Source organism: Zeus faber (genome assembly GCF_960531495.2).
Source record: "Zeus faber genome assembly, chromosome: 11".
Classification (NCBI taxonomy): Eukaryota; Metazoa; Chordata; class Actinopteri; order Zeiformes; family Zeidae; genus Zeus; species Zeus faber.
In genome coordinates, this window is record NC_137205.1 from 27,286,480 (window position 1) to 27,303,007 (window position 16,528).

Genomic DNA, 16,528 nt, shown 5'->3' on the forward strand with positions numbered 1-16,528 from the left:
TCACACAGCGGTGCGGGAGCCAACGCACACTGACCAGCAGACAAGACGTTTAATGTGGAGGTTGACACGCGTGGACACTGAAGTATATGCAGTGAAAATGTTTGGGTGGCTGAAAACATTTCCACCACAAGGTGGCGACAACCACTTGAAACGGCCACCGCTTCAAAGCCATGACGTATACACAATTTTTATTAACTATCGCATTTTCTTCCAGACGTTGAGTTGCAGAGGACCGTAAAATATTCACTCCTTAGAGATCAAGGGCCAAAGACAGCAGACCTCTACTGTGGAAGACGGGGTGGACATTATATTGTTGCAGCTTAATGTCCAAGCCATGACAAAGGAGTCACAGCACTGCAGGGTTCTCTCCCATCAGTTAATTTTACACACTAACCACAAAGGAAGATAAAAATCCATTTCTCAGCCTCATATCCATCTATAGTACAAACAAAATAGGGAGGCTGTGTCCAAAGATGCACCAATGATAGTGTAGTTTTTAGGGGGGGGGGGTTAAGACAACTGCGCTCCGTTTTATCCTGTTTAATAACAAGCACAGCCTTGGAGCGCTGCAGCACCACCAACCTGTGAGAACATTTAAAATCTTATAATTGGAAGTGGCCCTAAGACCAGCATCAGCTTGTACGGAATCTGGTCTCGTAAAACAGTTTGAATGTAGTAAAAAAAAAACAAAAAAAAAAACAAAGCACTGGAGACGGGACAGTTTTCACAAACAGCTTTATTGTCGGGGTTGGATAGAACGGAGGGAATCTCTTCACTTCTTGGTCTCCTCCTCCTTCGACAGGGTCTTGTTGATCTCGTCCTTCTTGGCCTGCAGACGCTCCTCTCTGCGCTTGCGAGCCTCCTTTGTCTTGGAACGACGGGCCTCTGCTTGATCTCTGCGGAACACAAACACATTGGATTATTTTCCTGCTTTAAATACATTTTCTGCCGAGTCAGTAAAAAAAAAAAAACCAAAAAAAAAAAACCCAAACAAGTCCTTAATCCACGAGCCAAAGAGACGAGTTTGAGGTTGAGACTTACGCCAAAAGCTTCTTGCGAGCCTTGTCTGCCTTCAGCTTGTGGATGTGCTCCATCAGAATGCGCTTGTTCTTGAACACGTTACCCTTGGCCTTCAGGTACAGGCTGTGGTACCTGAGACACAGCCAGGGGAAAGGAAACCGTCGATCAATTTGAGTGGCCCGATTGTAAAATTAATCCAATCCAAAAACCCGCCCTCAAATGTAAAATAGTATCTCTTCGCTATTCAACCACTTTAATCAAACAAACCACAACATTTGAGGCCGCAGGCAGTGTCTAATATTCAAGACTGAACACATTTTGAAAGACGAGCGCAGCAGACCCCGTGTGGACCTACATGTGCCTGTCGATCTTCTTGGACTCCCTGTAGCGACGCAGAAGACGACGCAGAATCCTCATGCGTCGCATCCAGCAGAGCTTCTCGGGCATACGGGCGTTGGCGGTACCCTTCCTCTTACCTGGGGGTTAAATGGAAACACTCAAAACTTTCAATGGTCAACACGCACGGTTAACATATTAATCCAAATTTATAACATTAAACCTAGACGTACGATCACAGTGTGCAGGTATCACAGCTAAATGCAATACTTAAGACAATTTAATTTTAGACCAATTTCTTTTTTACTGACAAATCCACCCTCAGGTAATTGGCTTACTGGTAGTTTTAGGGTTGTAGCACATCAGAAATGTTGAAAACCCTGACTAATTTTGACAATATAGATACACAAAATCTTATAAAATCCATGTGAGGAAATATAAATCCAATAAACCCAAATAGATTAGATCATTTTTAAAGCCTAGCATCTCTTAAACTGAATTTAACACAAAAAAAAGACCAGCAGACATTAAATCAACCAGCGTCCCACAGGCAGGTGACTTGACGTACCGTAGCCCATGTGCCTTCCCTTGCGGCGTGCCAGCGTGTTCTTGCGGCAGCGAGCACGGGAGTGCACGGTGACCGGCTTGCGGATGATGAGACCATCCTTCACCAGCTTCCTGATCTGCTGGCCTGAAGAGACAAGGTCCCAGTTTGAAAAAAATTCCATTCAGCAAAACACCAGTTTGGCCTTACCGCTGATGTATGGCTATACAGCTTGGGAGTAAAGTACATTGATGTACATTTATGGCTTTTAATTAATAATACAACATTGCTTAAAACACAGGCCCCGTGCAAAGGCCGATGGCAGTCAGTTGCATGGTTCAGCAAACTGGTTAGAGGCGTTACAACAAGACTTCCCCAACTTACGGGAGTTGGCATTGGCAATCTCGTTTGTCTCGTTGGGATCCAACCAAACCTTCTTCTTGCCACAGCGCAGGACGCTGGAGGCAAGCCTCTTCTGGAGCCTCAGCATGCTGGACGGGGGGGAGAAGACAGTCAGACGGGCCTGGCAGTTCACCACAACATAGGGCCACCACTAAGGCGGCCATTTCCACCATGCCAAACAGGAGGCACCGTAACCCAATCACCCTCCTTCATTAAAGTGTATGTTCTCCAAAGATAGGCTGGGCAGCAGCAAGAGTAAAAAGCAGTTTCCCCCTCAGACCATGTACTTTTATTGATAAAGCCAAGCTGTTTAGACCATCGTGGCTCAATTTTAGTCTTTAACTCCAGTATTACCAACTTTTTTTTTGGTTTACTGGTCGGAGTTACCTCCATCTTTTAAATATTTAAACGTTTCGTCTTTTTCTTCAGGTGTCAAGACGCATTTTCCTTCTGGGGATGAATAATCCATCTATTAAAATGCTTTGACACCGGTCATTGACTCGGACGAGTTGGATGATTTTATCCGATGAGATACCAGATTGTTTTTAACGACAGCGCTATCAACCCATTTAACTAGATCGGGTCACCGTTCTTTATGGGATGGAAACACCTTACGAACGTATGCAAGGGACGTCCCCAAAAGGAGGCCAAACAAGTGACGACAGGGCGTTATGCTGTCCGACCTACCAGACTCAATAACTGAACCATTACAAACCTTAATCATATATTTAAGAGCGCTTTAATAGTCGCCGCAAGGATAAATATCACGATTATTTTCTCCTTCGTATTTGAGCTGGTTAGCTACATGGCTAACTGCTAGCTTGGTTGACAACATGGCCTCCGCTATCGGCGCATCGTGTACCGCACTGACGGTAAAGACAAGCGATTCCGGCGTTCAGCGGCGGTGGAGAGCGTCGTTCTCGATATAAGGGGGGATTTGAGTGCCTCAGCGGCGGGTTTGGAACGACAAAGCCCGTCATTCGAGCGCTTAAATAACGTATTTTAGCACCACAGCGCCCGCGGTCCTACCTCATGGCTGCTGCCTCAATAGGGAAAGGAAGGCTGGAGAGACGGGCTGGGAGCTACCATTATACGGAGAGTCCATCACCAATCAGGACGCAGCGCCACATTAACACGCAGTTTGTTAAGAACCATTTTTTTTTTTACAAAAAAAACTTTTTATTACGAAGGAATTAATCTTTTTCGTTATACAATACGCACTAAAAACGGGGTGCGAGATGAATAATGAAAATATGACTATAGCCGTCGAGGTATAGAATAACCCCTCTGGAAATGAATGGTACAGTCCGATATGTCTGCAGTGCATTGTGGGTAGGCCGGGCCGGGCCGAGGGGAGGGGGCTGCAGTTTCCCTTTTCCGCCCCATGGGGGCGGTGTGGAGAACGAAACAGACGCGCTCGGGCACAAGTTTGGAGCGTCATGGACTTAGTTGAATTTTCTTTCTTTAACTTCCCCATTTAAATCATAAAACACCAGCTTGCAAACTACTGCGGCCCTGGGACCAGTAACCTGCGATGTTAAAAGACAGTCCCGCATGGATGGACATATTATCATTATATTATTATAGAGGGATATTGCGGTGCTACAGCAGCAGGCTTAAAAATAAAAATAAAATTATATATATATAGAGATATATAGATATATAGATAGATAGATAGATAGATAGATAGATAGATAGAGCTCTATCTATATCTATATATCTATATATCTATATCTATATATATATATATCTATATCGATATATATATATCGATATCTATATATATATATATATATATATATAGATATCGATATATATATATATATATATATATATATATATATATATAGTAATAATAATAAAGGTAATAACATTTAGAAACAATGAAAAAATGACAATATACAATAAACAATGAGCCCACAAATAAATAAGAAATAAACCTCTGTATCAACAATTTACATTGTATGTACACATATGTACTGTAAATGGTTGAATATTTCAGATATACTCTATCTTGGATAGGGTTCAGAGCCAGGCCTGGCAGCAAAAAAAAAGAGGCCCCGGTCCTCAAACCCTTTTCATTCCACTCCACCCCATAATATCACTATGTACAGAATGAACTTCCGTGGGCGGGTGGAAGTACAGCCTCGGCTTCTCGGTGCCAGTCTAAATTAGGAAGCGAGGTTGTTACTATTTGCTTATATTCCTCAATAGGAAACCGATAATAAATCAATATATCTTCATCTGGAGCTGTCGTTCGCTGATGCGCTTTCAAACGGAACAGAAATCGGTCGCGTACAGCAACGCGGGCTCGTGACGTGGCATCATTGAATTATTAAACTGATTTTGTGTGATTTGGAAAACATTGTCCAGACCCACGAAGATGGGAAATAGTCCCTTTCTATCAGATGCCTGGTGTTATTATTACTGTGGTTGCTGCCGTAGTCGTGGATCGATCATGGAGGGTGGTGTTTGATAAGAAGGGGCGTGGAGCTCATCCACCCCAGCTGGAGGTGGAGGCTGGAGGCTGGAGGCTGGGGGGGGGGGGGGGGGGGGGGGGTGGTTGGAGATTGGGAGACTGGAAGGTGGAGCTGGAGGGTGGAGGCTGCATGGCAGCTGGGGAGGAGGAGGTTGGAGGCTTGGAGTGAGGAGGAGGCTGGAGGGTGGAAAGTTGAGACTGGAGGGTGGAGGGCGGAGAGTTGGGGCTGGAGGGTGAAGGACGGTAGGATGGAGAGTTGAGGCCGGAGGGTGGGAAAAGTGGATACCGGAGCGAGAAGGTTGGAGGGCGGAGGGAGGGCTGGAGGCTGGATGCCGGGTTGTGGAGGGTGGGGGGGGGGGGGGGGGGGGGGGGGGGCTGTGGCGGAGTCGAGGCTGGGGGGCGGGGTGGCGGCTGGAGGCTGGAGGAGGGTGGAGCTGGAGGATGGAGGGTGGAGGCTGGAGGGAGGAAGGCTGGAGGAGGGTGGAGCTGTAGACCGGAGGTCCCACCCAGCCAGCCAGTCAGCCAGCGCTCCGCGGTGCGGATCCATACGAGCGGCTGGGAGGAGGCAGCTGCTGCGGTGCGCCGAGGCTGCCGGCCGAGAGAGATCCACGGGAAGGAGAAGAAGAAGGAAGAACAACAACAACCCCAAAAAAAAGAAAAGAAAAAAGAACAGAACAGAGAATGTGTTTTCTTATTTCACTATAAATACACGGAATCGAATTTAGATTAAAGAAAAATAAGAAAAAAAAAAAAACAAAAAAAAAGAAAAACCCCAAATAAGATCAAATCAATGGTACAGAAAAGTAGTATGTCCAGGACGCCCTCGACCTCAACCCAGGAGATCCAGATGGACATGTTCGAGCATCATCCACACGCACAGGTAGGAGGAGGCTTCACCCAAATATACACAGGGACCGATGGGGATGGAGAACACGGAAGGGGGGGGAGGAAGAAAAAAAAAAAAAAAAACACCCATCAGCAGCCAAAACCTCCGAGCTGAACAGGTTGTTTAACGATGAAAGTGATTTTCAGCCTCCATCTACATATATAAAGTGCGGTTCATCCGGGTGGGTCTTTATCCAGGAAAACACTTCAGAATTTAATATTATCAAAAGGGATAAACGTTCCGTGATCAATTAAAGCGATAGGCGCTGTCAGTCGCTGTGGTCTTCAGTCATAACCTGTTTCATTTTAGATTTTTTGGGGGGGGCGCATTTCTTATCTCGCAGCGTTAATTAAACCGGTTATTATAAAATATGATACTATAGGACTGTCGGTCTGGAGATATCATGTTGACAGTTGATGTTGTCAAATCGAATGCATGTGAAGCCGGTGCCAGATGCTCCAGAAGGAAAAACCACGCCTAACTAAAACCTAATTAACAAATATGGTAAAAAAAAAAAATCAACGCATCGACATCGAATGAATGTTTCTGTAGAAATGGTCACGATGTCACAATGTCCGAGTTTTTTTTTTTCCAGTTTGGTTTGATAGAGGTGGCCTATAAATAGTCAGTATAATATCTATGATTAGGTAAAATAATATACAATCAAATAACACAACAGTTTGATGGACATTTCAAGTCAAAATATATATAAAAAAATAAAATTATAATTCTGGGGTTTGATACTGAAGGGTTATTTTATCTTTCACTGACAGTTTGCAACCCGGGTGTTGTTTGACATATTTCTCCACAGTTGTCACATTTAATGGTGTATGTGTTTATACAAAAGAGAAATCATTAAAAAAAACTAAAATATTCTCTGTCACACAAAGTTTTTGGCCACAATAACATCACGTGTCAGTGCAAAATTAGACTTTGGTCCTTGAAAATGGGGAGAAACTGTGAGGATGTCCAGAAGGCGCACACGCACACACACACACACACACACACACGCACACGCACACGCACACGCACACACACACACACGCACACACATTGACACGCACACACACACGCACACACACACACACGCACACACACACACACACACACACACACACACACATAGACACACACACGCACGCACACACACACACACTGACATTGACATACACACGCACGCACACGCATACACGCACACACACATAGACACACACACATGCACATGGACACACGCACGCACACACACACACACACACACACACACACACACACACACACAGCAAACTCCATCTCTGTCCTTCCACTGGAACCACAACACTGCAGAAAGTCGTGCAAAAAAAAAACCTGATCCTGAGTCTCTCTCTCTATCTCAATTTCTCCCTCTCCCACTCCCACTCCCACTCCCACTCCCACTCGTCATATCTCTTTTCTCATCTAACCATCAACGGTGCAAAGCTCCCGCTCATTTCTTTGTCTTTTCTCACACTCCTCCCTCCATCACACCTCACCTGTCTTCCACCCTGTTTTTAGCCACCGTGTGTCTGCTGGGAGGCCCAGGGCCCCCACCACCCCCCAGCCCCAACACCCCACCACCCCACCCCGTGAGATCTGCAGCGACGAATTGTTTTGTGTGCGACACTCTCACACTCTGATCAATTAGATATAAAGTTCACGCAGACCTCCGGCGAGTCATGCTGGCATATTTATTTATATCCTGGCAAAGCAGGAAAACACGTTTCCAATATCCTGGCCCCGGGGCCCCTCGGTCTCCCAGGCGATGAACACATAATACGGAGCGGAATGAATGAATTGCGGCCACAGAATGTGGAACCGATCGGAATCAGAGGCCGACGCCGGGACGCTATCTCCCAATGAGATTCTGTTTGATGGGGCGGCGTTGACCTCCGCGCGGTCAATTTCGCACGGAACGCTACGTCCTGAGGGGGCGTGCGGCCGGCGCGGCGGGAACAGCCTGGCGCGGCGGGAACGGCCGCGGGGACGTCGCTCCGGATGAAAAACCTGCGCCCATCTTTAATTATCCACTTAGTCGGCGGGGCTGTTTACCAACAGGAAGCCTGCCCTTCCTGCTTCCTCTGGCATTTCCCCGCCCTTTGCTCTCAGGCGCCCACTCTATCTCCTGGCGGAGACCCCCACCCAAACACGCAAGCAGACATTCTGCATGTTTAATCACGACACCTCACGTTCAAATATTTAACGCACACACAGGCGCGGTTCCTCACCCCCGGACGTCACTCACGTTCGGCCCGGTTCAATGCGTCGGACTTTAGGAATCTGAAGGGATCAAGAGCTCGCGGCGCCACGAAGGCAGCGGGGTGGCTTTCAGAGGCTCGGTGGCGTTGCCGCAGTGCTTCTCGACAGAACATTTTTACTTAAAAAAAAAAATTTTTTAGGACGGAGTTCCACGGCAAATACATTGAGGGGCTCAGCGAGGTGGTTTTCACAGCCAGCCGCTTTCCGACCCCGGAATCCGTCGAAAAATAATTATGATTGTGAAAATGTCACGAGAGGGATCCTAAAAGGCTGTTTCCGGGCGGAAATGGACGCATCATTGTCCCAAACCAATGGGACTCGTACAAAGTACAAGTCGGGGTCCTTTATTTGATTCGTTTGGTGTGAGGATCCGCGGGAGGTGGCGGAGAGGTCAGGAGTCAGCGCCGGTCGGGGTCCAGGTTGCCGGGGGGCCCCCTCCGGTGCGGCAGAGAGGTGGAACTTCGGCGCGGGCGCGGGGGGATCGTGCCCGGGATGAGCTACTCCCCAGACCGCGTAGCGATGGTGTTGCTAGGTGACTGGCGAGGGCGGAGGAGCGGCGCGCGCGCTAGCCGGAGTCGGTGTGGAATCTGACCGGCGGCGGAGGTTACGGATGCGCGGTCGACGTCTGAATGAATTGGGGTCAATTCTGAGCTCGGGAGGCTCCATCAACCGTCCGCCGGGTTGGTGAAGTGAGTCAAGTTTTTAAAGGTTGCTGTGATTCACTGTAACTCTCTCCCTTTCTCAGTTTGGTGTTGGCTAAAGGCGGCCACGGTAAGAGATGATGTGTTTTTAGGGGCGAGGGGAGCGGCCACAGCTGCTGTGTAGTTAAAATGTTATGTGATTTCTGGGCTCTGATTAAAGACTGAGCATAAACACACCGTTCCTCGGACAGGTGTGAAGTTTTAAGTGGTCGGCTGGTAATTTGCTGCTGAAAAACACAAGTATGAAAGTGTGTGTGTGCGGGTGTGTGTTTGTGTGTGTGTGTGTGTGTGTGCGCACGGTAGCAACTGATAGCACTGCTTGGCGTCTGTACGTGGGTTAAGACGATGCGTCTTAACCGTCTAAAAGAACCAAAAAGAAAAGCCGTCTGGAATCGACGTTTTCGTCTGAAGCTTTCTACGGTGAACCCGGATTTGAACTGGGAACCAGTGGAACCACGCTCCCTCCGCCCGAGCTCGGATCGTTTCCAGTACGCCCAACGCGCTGCACTGTCATTATTTATTCTACTTTATTCATCCCCCTGGATGGAAATGAGTCCGCAGCGCCGCGCCCGGGCACCGACTCCGGCTCTTTTGCCGGTGCCTTGCCCAGGGGCGCCGACAGGAGTATCGACCCCCGAACATACATACAGTACATGTCTATCGATGGTGGGAGGAAACCGGTGCGCACGGAAGACACACACACACACACACACACACACACACACACACACACACACACACACACACACACACACACACACACAGGGAGAGAAGATGCAAACTCCACACAGGAAGGAGCGCTAACCCCCTGTGTGCATTACAGATCGTCATCCTCCCCTCATCACGCCGTCCCCCCCGGTAGCACACAGGAGGAACGCTGGCTGGCCTGAGCCGCCCCGGCCTCCCGACCGCCAACAAATATGATTAGTCTGCGTTGCGTAGTCATGGCGACGCTGGGAGAGGGTGGGCCCTTAATGCAGTGCGCAGCCTCTCTCCCGACCCGGATTGGTTATCTGCCAGCGCGCCACCAATCCGATTACAGGGTTCCAGCCCACACCAATAACGCCGGCGAGTAGTGAAGGCCTCTCTGGCGAGGGATGCTGGACCGAGACCAGGACGCACCCCCCCCCCCACCCCACCCCCGCTTGGCGCTCCGTTCGTCCTGGAACTCCGGCTCCCGATCACTGTCTGTTCTCCATCCAATCTCTCCCCTCCGTCCCCCGTCCGCGAAGGCCGCGCACAAAATGTCGAGTGTTTTTCCCCGCTGTCCTTCCAGGGGGTCGTGGCCAGCCCCCCGCGCCCCGAGGAAAAAAAGAACCGCCGGCGGCTCATCTCGATGCGACGGTCGCTGGTGAAGCCGCTTAATAACTGCTCTCTCTGTCTGCCTGTGTTGTTCATTCTTCTGTTTCCAGGGCAAATACGCCAAGAGAAAGAGTCGTTTCAAACGTTCCGATGGAAGCACGTCGTCCGACACCACCTCTAACAGCTTTGTCCGCCAGGTAACAGCCCCCGCCCACCGCCTCGCTCACGCCGGCGCTTGCCACCGCCGTGTTTTTTTGCACCGAGTTCGACGCGTTTCGGCGTGGCCGTGAAGCCAAGGCGAGAGTCGTTTTGCAAAGTCTTCACGTGGCGTCCAACCGTGGGAAGCTTTGACTCAACTGACGCGACTTTTGAAGTTCCAGAGAGAGCTGGAAATAGAGCTAGCTAACATGTTGCCAAATCATCCTATTTGTTGGATGGAGTCGTAAGGCCAACGGTCAATGCTGTTATTATTATTATTATTATTATTATTATTATTATTATTATAACTATTACTGTTATTATTAATATTATTATTATTAGTCTTACTATTATTATTATTACAATTATTATTATTATTACAATTATTATTATTATTATTATTATGCTTCCTTGTGTTTGTTGAACTCTTTTGAAGCTCTTTTGAAGTTGGTTACGCTGGTACGCTAACCAGCTATATAGCCGAAGCGCCGCTAAGGCACTGACTATACCACAGTGGACTACTCCGCAGTCCCGGTTTGGCCTCAATCCCTCCTCACAAGGCGTCGACACACTGACAAAGAATAGTATTTGTGTTGCTTGATCCCAGTCTTTGGATTCATTAGTCGCAATATTTAAGAAGCGATCTCATGTTGCGGTGGCTGACTTGGAGATGGCACTCGTTTTATATCATGTGAACAAGGTAGTTTGTTCTGCCTCCCACTACTCTACTCTGCCTCTACTCTGCCTCTCTCTATGCTACATCTACCTCTACTCTCCCTCTTCCATACTGCCCTCTACTCTACCTCTACTCTGTCTACTCTATGTCCCTCTACCCTGCCTCTAATCTACCTCTACTCTTCCTCCCTCTACTCTACTCTGCTTCTACTCTACATCTATTCTGCCTTTACTCTACCTCCCTCGACTCTACCTCTACATCTACTCTCCCTATACTCTATCTCCCTCTACTCCACCTCTACTCTACCTCTACCTCCCTCCACTACCTCTACTCTACCTGCCTCCACTCTCCCTCTTCTATGACACCCTCTACTCTGCCTCTACTCAACCTCCCTCTACTCTACCTCTACTCTTCCTCTGCTGTACCTCTTCTCTACCTCCCTCTACTCTCCCTCTGCTCTTCCTCCCTCTATGCTACCTCTATTCTTCCTCTACTCTCCCTCTACTCTACCTTCCTCTACTCTTCCTCCCTCTATGCTACCTATACTCTACCTATACTTTACCTTCCTCTACTCTACCTTACTCTACACTACCTCCTTCTACTCTACCTCTACTCTACCTCCCTCCACTCTACCTCTACTCTACCTCCCTCTACCTCCACTCTACCTTCCTCTACTCTACCTCAACTCTACCATCCTTTACTCTACCTCTACTCTACCTCCCTCCACTCTACCTCTCCTCTACCTCCCTCTACCTCTACTCTACCTTCCTCTACTCTACCTCTACTCTACCTTCCTCTACTCTGCCTCTATTCTACCTTCCTTTACTCTAACTCTACTCTAGCTTCCTCTACTCTGTCTCTACTCTACCTTCCTCTACTCCACCTCTACTATAATCTTCTACTTTACTTGGACTCTGTAAGAAACTGATGAGTGAACCCATCATTTTAACCAATAACGTAACAAAAACATATGATTTGATCTCGGGAAATAAAATTCACAATACGATATTGTGTCCGTCTACAAGTGATAAAAAAAGTTTCCATGACGTGATGTTTACCCCTCTGTCCTCAGAAACGTGTGACATCTACTTATGAGACGGGGCAGGTTGAGAGGTGGAGAAACGAGGCTCCGCCCTCCAGGCGGGAACCCCTTCCCTGAAAGGTCAAGGGTCGTAGACAACCGCGGTCGAGGGGCTCTGGGGACCTCCGCCCCCAGCGGCGGGCCCCGTGTCCGGACACGACATTTCTCAGAGCGGCGCTTTGTCGTGGCAAAGCAGGTCCCCCCTCCCCTGCCCGACCTCAGAGGAAATGCCTCGCGCCGGGTGACATTTACCTCCGTGCTGCCGGTGTCGCTCAAGAAAAATTAAATAAAATAATAAAACGTCCCCTCGCTGTGTGCGAGCGGGGGGAGCTGAACCCTCCCGTGGATTATAAAGGTTAGCTGCACCCGCCCCGGCCCCTCCCCTTCCCCCACCCACGCCGTCCTCCCCACTGCCTCCTCTTTTCATTAAACCCGTCCGCCGCGTTTGGCGTGCAGAGGGACCCCGCCCGCCGCGCCTGCAGGTGGAGCGATAGCAGGCAAAGGAAAAACACGAAATAGAAAAAGGAAACGGCTCCTCTACGAGGGACTCGTTTCGCAGAGTTGGGGGCGTTTTTTTCTCCGCGTCTTGGACGTTTCGCCCGTCGCCGGAAATGACATCCGTGACACTCGCTATACAGCGGTGACGCGCGGCTTATGCTCCTACGCAAACAATCCCCGCGCACGCGGATTCTGTATGTAACCGGGCGGCGAGCGGCGCGGATGTTCCATCACGTAAGCGCGCGCACACGCACATTGTGCTCTGGCCCCGCGCGCCTCCCGCGCACCTCAAAGCGAGAGCCGTGCACAGTCTCCCATACACAGACACACACACACACACACACACACACACACACACACCTACGCAGGCACACGCTCACGTACTCAAAACAGCTCAAGAGCCACAATCAGCCAACAGCGAACGCTGGTACACCGGGGCCCGGTTTCCATAGCAACCGGGCAGCAGGAAAAAACGGAGACGGAGAAGAGGGCGTCATTGGCTGTGTGTGTGTGTGTGTGTCTGTGCGTGCGTGTGTGTGTGTGCGCGCGTCTATATGTGTCTGTGTGCATGCATTTACATTTAACTCAGAAATACGCTCTTTGAGTTACTTAGGTTATTAGGGGAGCATGTGGCGATAGATAACGAGAAGAAATGACATGTACTGTATGTGTATGTATTTATCAAACTCTTTTTGAAATTTCTGTTTTCCTCCCATGAAACTGAATGCATGTGGCCGGTTAAATAGTCTGAAGATTATATTTCTTCCTAATGTTCAACCCATAACCAAATTATTCAATTAAACAATTACACACGGCCACACACGGCCACACACACACACACACACGCACACACACTAATGCTGCATGTGTGCAAGCGCGCACACACACATACACACACATATACATGTGTGTGTATGGGCACATGCACACAGATATTCATGTGACGTTGTCTATCACCGCTGCTCTATTCTCCCTTCTAGACTGAGTGACATCCTAACACAGTCACTTCAGCCTGAGTGAACCAAACCGAGAGGCAGCCATTGACTTGACACAATCCATTATTCCATCAAATAATCCCCCTAATTTCCCCCCTCGCGACGCGCCGGTCGCTGCTCGTCCCCTCTCTCGCGCCGTTTCGCAGTGAGGGGCCATTTCCCGTCTGTCGGGGAGCGGAGCAGCCCTGCTGTCACACAGGGCTCCCATCTGGACGAGGGGGTCCGAAACCCCAACCCCCCCCCCCCCCCTCCGTCTTGTTTTATTTTTGGGGAAGCGGTTGGAGGTCCTCCGTGGTCCGGTCTGGGACCGCTCCGCTCCCCTGTCACCGTGTCAGAGGTCGCCCTCCGGTGGTCGGACTTGGCGCTGCTCTGCATTCCCCCCGTCTCCCCCTCGGGACTCCATGTACGTACTTATCCACATATTTATTTACATACTAATGCCTTCTGCCGGATTGCCTGATTCAATCGTAGCTGCGCACATCCCGGTGACTCACCGGATGGATTTTTTTTTTTTTCCTTTTCGCCAGAGGTTCACTTATCGGCACCGATGTGGAGTGTTTGTGCGCGGCCATCGTTGCCCTTCCCGTTACCATTCATTTCATTTCATTTTTTTTCGCTGATGACCCGCAAATCTTCCGGAGCCGCGTTCCCCTGCCTCCACAGGTGCTCCTGCACCGACCCAGTGTCCCTGTTCTGTCTCTCCCCCCTTACCACACCGAGAGAGAGAGAGGGGGGGGGTGGGAGATAGAGAGAGAGAGAGAGAGAGAGAGAGAGAGAGAGAGATAGAGGTCAGGCAACATGGAGGGAGGAGGAGTGGTAGGGGGCTTTCCCTGCTCGCCGCCCCAGTCCTCCTCCCTCCAGTTGGGGCTTTGAAAGGCTGACGGCTGCATACCGAGCCTCGTTCTGGGGCTTACAGTGTTCGCGGCCCTCGCTCGCCCCGACCGCCCAAGGCTAAATATAATTCCCCACTTTGCAAATGTAGCACAAGTCCTGCAACCCGACCCCCCCCCCCCCTCCCGCTCCCCCTCCTACCAGCTCCAGCGCCCCCCCTGGCCCTGCCTTCCCTGCGCAGGGTTCAGGTTCTACGAGGGGGGGGGGGGTCAGGAGAGCACAAGCACTACTTCCCCCCCTCTATCTCTCTCTCTCGCTCTCTCTCTCGCTCTCAAACACACACACATACACACTTATTCTTGTGTGACACTCATACAGGGACACACACAGGTCCTCACGCTAGTGCTGTCTCACACGCACACACACACACACACACACACACACACACACACACGCACACACACGCACACACACGCACACACGCACACACGCACACACACACACACACACACACACACACACGCATAGCTCTACCCGTGTGGACTTTGGCTTTGCCCCCCTGGTTTGCCGCGGCGCGGTGAGTGTGGCAAACGAGGTATGGATACCAGCGAGAGGATCCGCAGGCCCGTGATGGTAAGAAGGATCCGGCGAAATGTTAAGGCTTGACGGCGTGACTTGTTGTGTCCAGATGGAAGTTTGAACTGGGAGTGGCAGCGGGAGCGGCAGCGGGAGTGGGAGTGGGTGCGAGCCCCATGGCTGTGTCCGTGTGTTTCTCAGTGAATGGAAGTGCCATTGAAACGTGAATGTGCACCTTTACCGAAGCCAAAGCTCTTTATACGCCTGAGTAGCCGTGCATCGTGTGGCCGTTTGCCTGCATTTAGCCCCTCCATTTTGGGCTGGGCTTCAGCTGCTGGAAAGGAGCTGCGTTTTTAATTAGACTTCCAGTCCCACTGGTCGCCTCTGCTGCTATGTGAGCCACCTTGCCGACCAGCCCAGGCCCGTGGCCATTACAAGGGGGGACGGGGGCTTCTCCTTCTCTCTGGTCCCCTGGTGCACTATGGCCCCCGGTCTGGTTCTAGATTTGTCCATGGTCTGGCTCTAGACCCGCGCCCTGGTCTGGCTCTAGACCGGGGTGCGGGGTTCAAGAGGACAAACAGGACTCAAGCTGCTTAGGGAGGACAGCTGGAAAAAAAAAAAATTGAAATGATGATTTTTTAAAATAATGAGATAAAATGACAGTTACCTGTGTCGTTTGGTCGCTGGGTTTCTTTCGTGCTCTGAACTATGCACACGAGAACCTCACCGCGGGTCAAACCTGTGTTTTCATCTCGGTTCGTTACCAATCTTATTAGTTATTGTGGCTGCAGAGCACAAAGTGACATATTTTATTCAGTAAAACATGTTTTTAGACCTTGGATCCCGGCAGAAGGCACACAGGCTACGAGTATTATGGGATGTTCAGGTGTTTTTGCGTGTTATGGATCCTATCGTGAGTTCAAAACGTAGGATCTGTTGGAGCTTAAATCAACCGCAGGAAGTGATTTCTGAGTCGTTTTCTCATACATTCATCCACATTTCCCCAGGGGTGTTTGAATGAAGATTGCATAAATGGGGCTGGGTTGCTGTAGCAGGAATCGTCGCCGCGCAGCGTAAACAGCTGAAAATAATAAACAAACACGGTCCTAAGGATAATGATAATATTATCAGGGGCTGAACTCCTAATAAGAATAAGAATAAGAATAAGAATAAGAATAAGAATAAGAATAAGAATAAGAATAAGAATAAGAATAAGAATAAGAATAAGAATAAGAATAAGAATAAGAATAAGAACAATAATAAGAATATAATGATAATAATAGTAATAATAATAATAATTATATAATAATACTAATAATACTAATAATACTACTACTAATAATAATAATCATAGTAGTTATATTAATATTAATAATAATAATACCAATAACAATAATAATAATAATAATAGTAGTAGTAATAATAATAATAATAATATTAATAGTAATAACAATAATAATAATAACAACAACAACAATAATAATAATAATAATAATAATAATAATAATAATAATAATAATAATAATAATAATAATAACCTCTCCAAAGGTCAAACCCTTGTGCCTTTATCTCGGTTCGTTACAAGTCTTACTAGTTATTGTGGCTGCAAAGCACAAAGTGACATATTTTAATTAGAAAAACATGTTTTTAGAGCTTGGATCCCAACAGAAGACAAGCAGGTCACCGGTATTATGGGATGTTCAGGTGTTTTTGCATGTTATGGATCCTAGAG

The 16,528-nt window shown here is 48.7% G+C and overlaps 2 protein-coding genes across 2 annotated transcripts in view; one reads left to right on the forward strand and one right to left on the reverse strand.

Annotated features, from left to right (window-relative positions):
* Positions 1 to 718: 718 nt before the first annotated feature.
* rpl19 (ribosomal protein L19) lies at positions 719 to 3,352 on the reverse strand. Its single transcript, XM_080009453.1, has 6 exons — positions 3,332 to 3,352; positions 2,285 to 2,391; positions 1,925 to 2,047; positions 1,376 to 1,496; positions 1,042 to 1,152; positions 719 to 896 (listed from the first exon to the last, which is right to left on the reverse strand). The coding sequence occupies exons 1-6, from the start codon at positions 3,334 to 3,336 to the stop codon at positions 773 to 775; spliced, it is 591 nt and encodes a 196-aa protein (XP_079865579.1). The 5' UTR covers positions 3,337 to 3,352; the 3' UTR covers positions 719 to 772.
* Positions 3,353 to 5,351: 1,999 nt separating this feature from the next.
* The window catches only part of cacnb1 (calcium channel, voltage-dependent, beta 1 subunit), a 39,571-nt gene continuing 28,394 nt past the window's right edge, over positions 5,352 to 16,528 (forward strand). Inside the window, exons 1-2 of the mRNA XM_080009459.1 lie at positions 5,352 to 5,661; positions 10,052 to 10,138. Coding sequence (XP_079865585.1) covers positions 5,572 to 5,661; positions 10,052 to 10,138 — 177 coding nt within the window. The 5' untranslated portion in view covers positions 5,352 to 5,571. The remainder of the gene's footprint in view (positions 5,662 to 10,051; positions 10,139 to 16,528) is intronic.

Bases quoted from the DNA above. Each gene is read 5' to 3' on its own strand.
- rpl19 (XM_080009453.1), bottom strand. The intron at 1,497-1,924 runs GTACGTCAAGTC...TTTAACCCCCAG, and splicing joins GGGAAGGCACATGGGCTACG to GTAAGAGGAAGGGTACCGCC. The intron at 1,153-1,375 runs GTAGGTCCACAC...GCTGTGTCTCAG, and splicing joins AAGAAGATCGACAGGCACAT to GTACCACAGCCTGTACCTGA.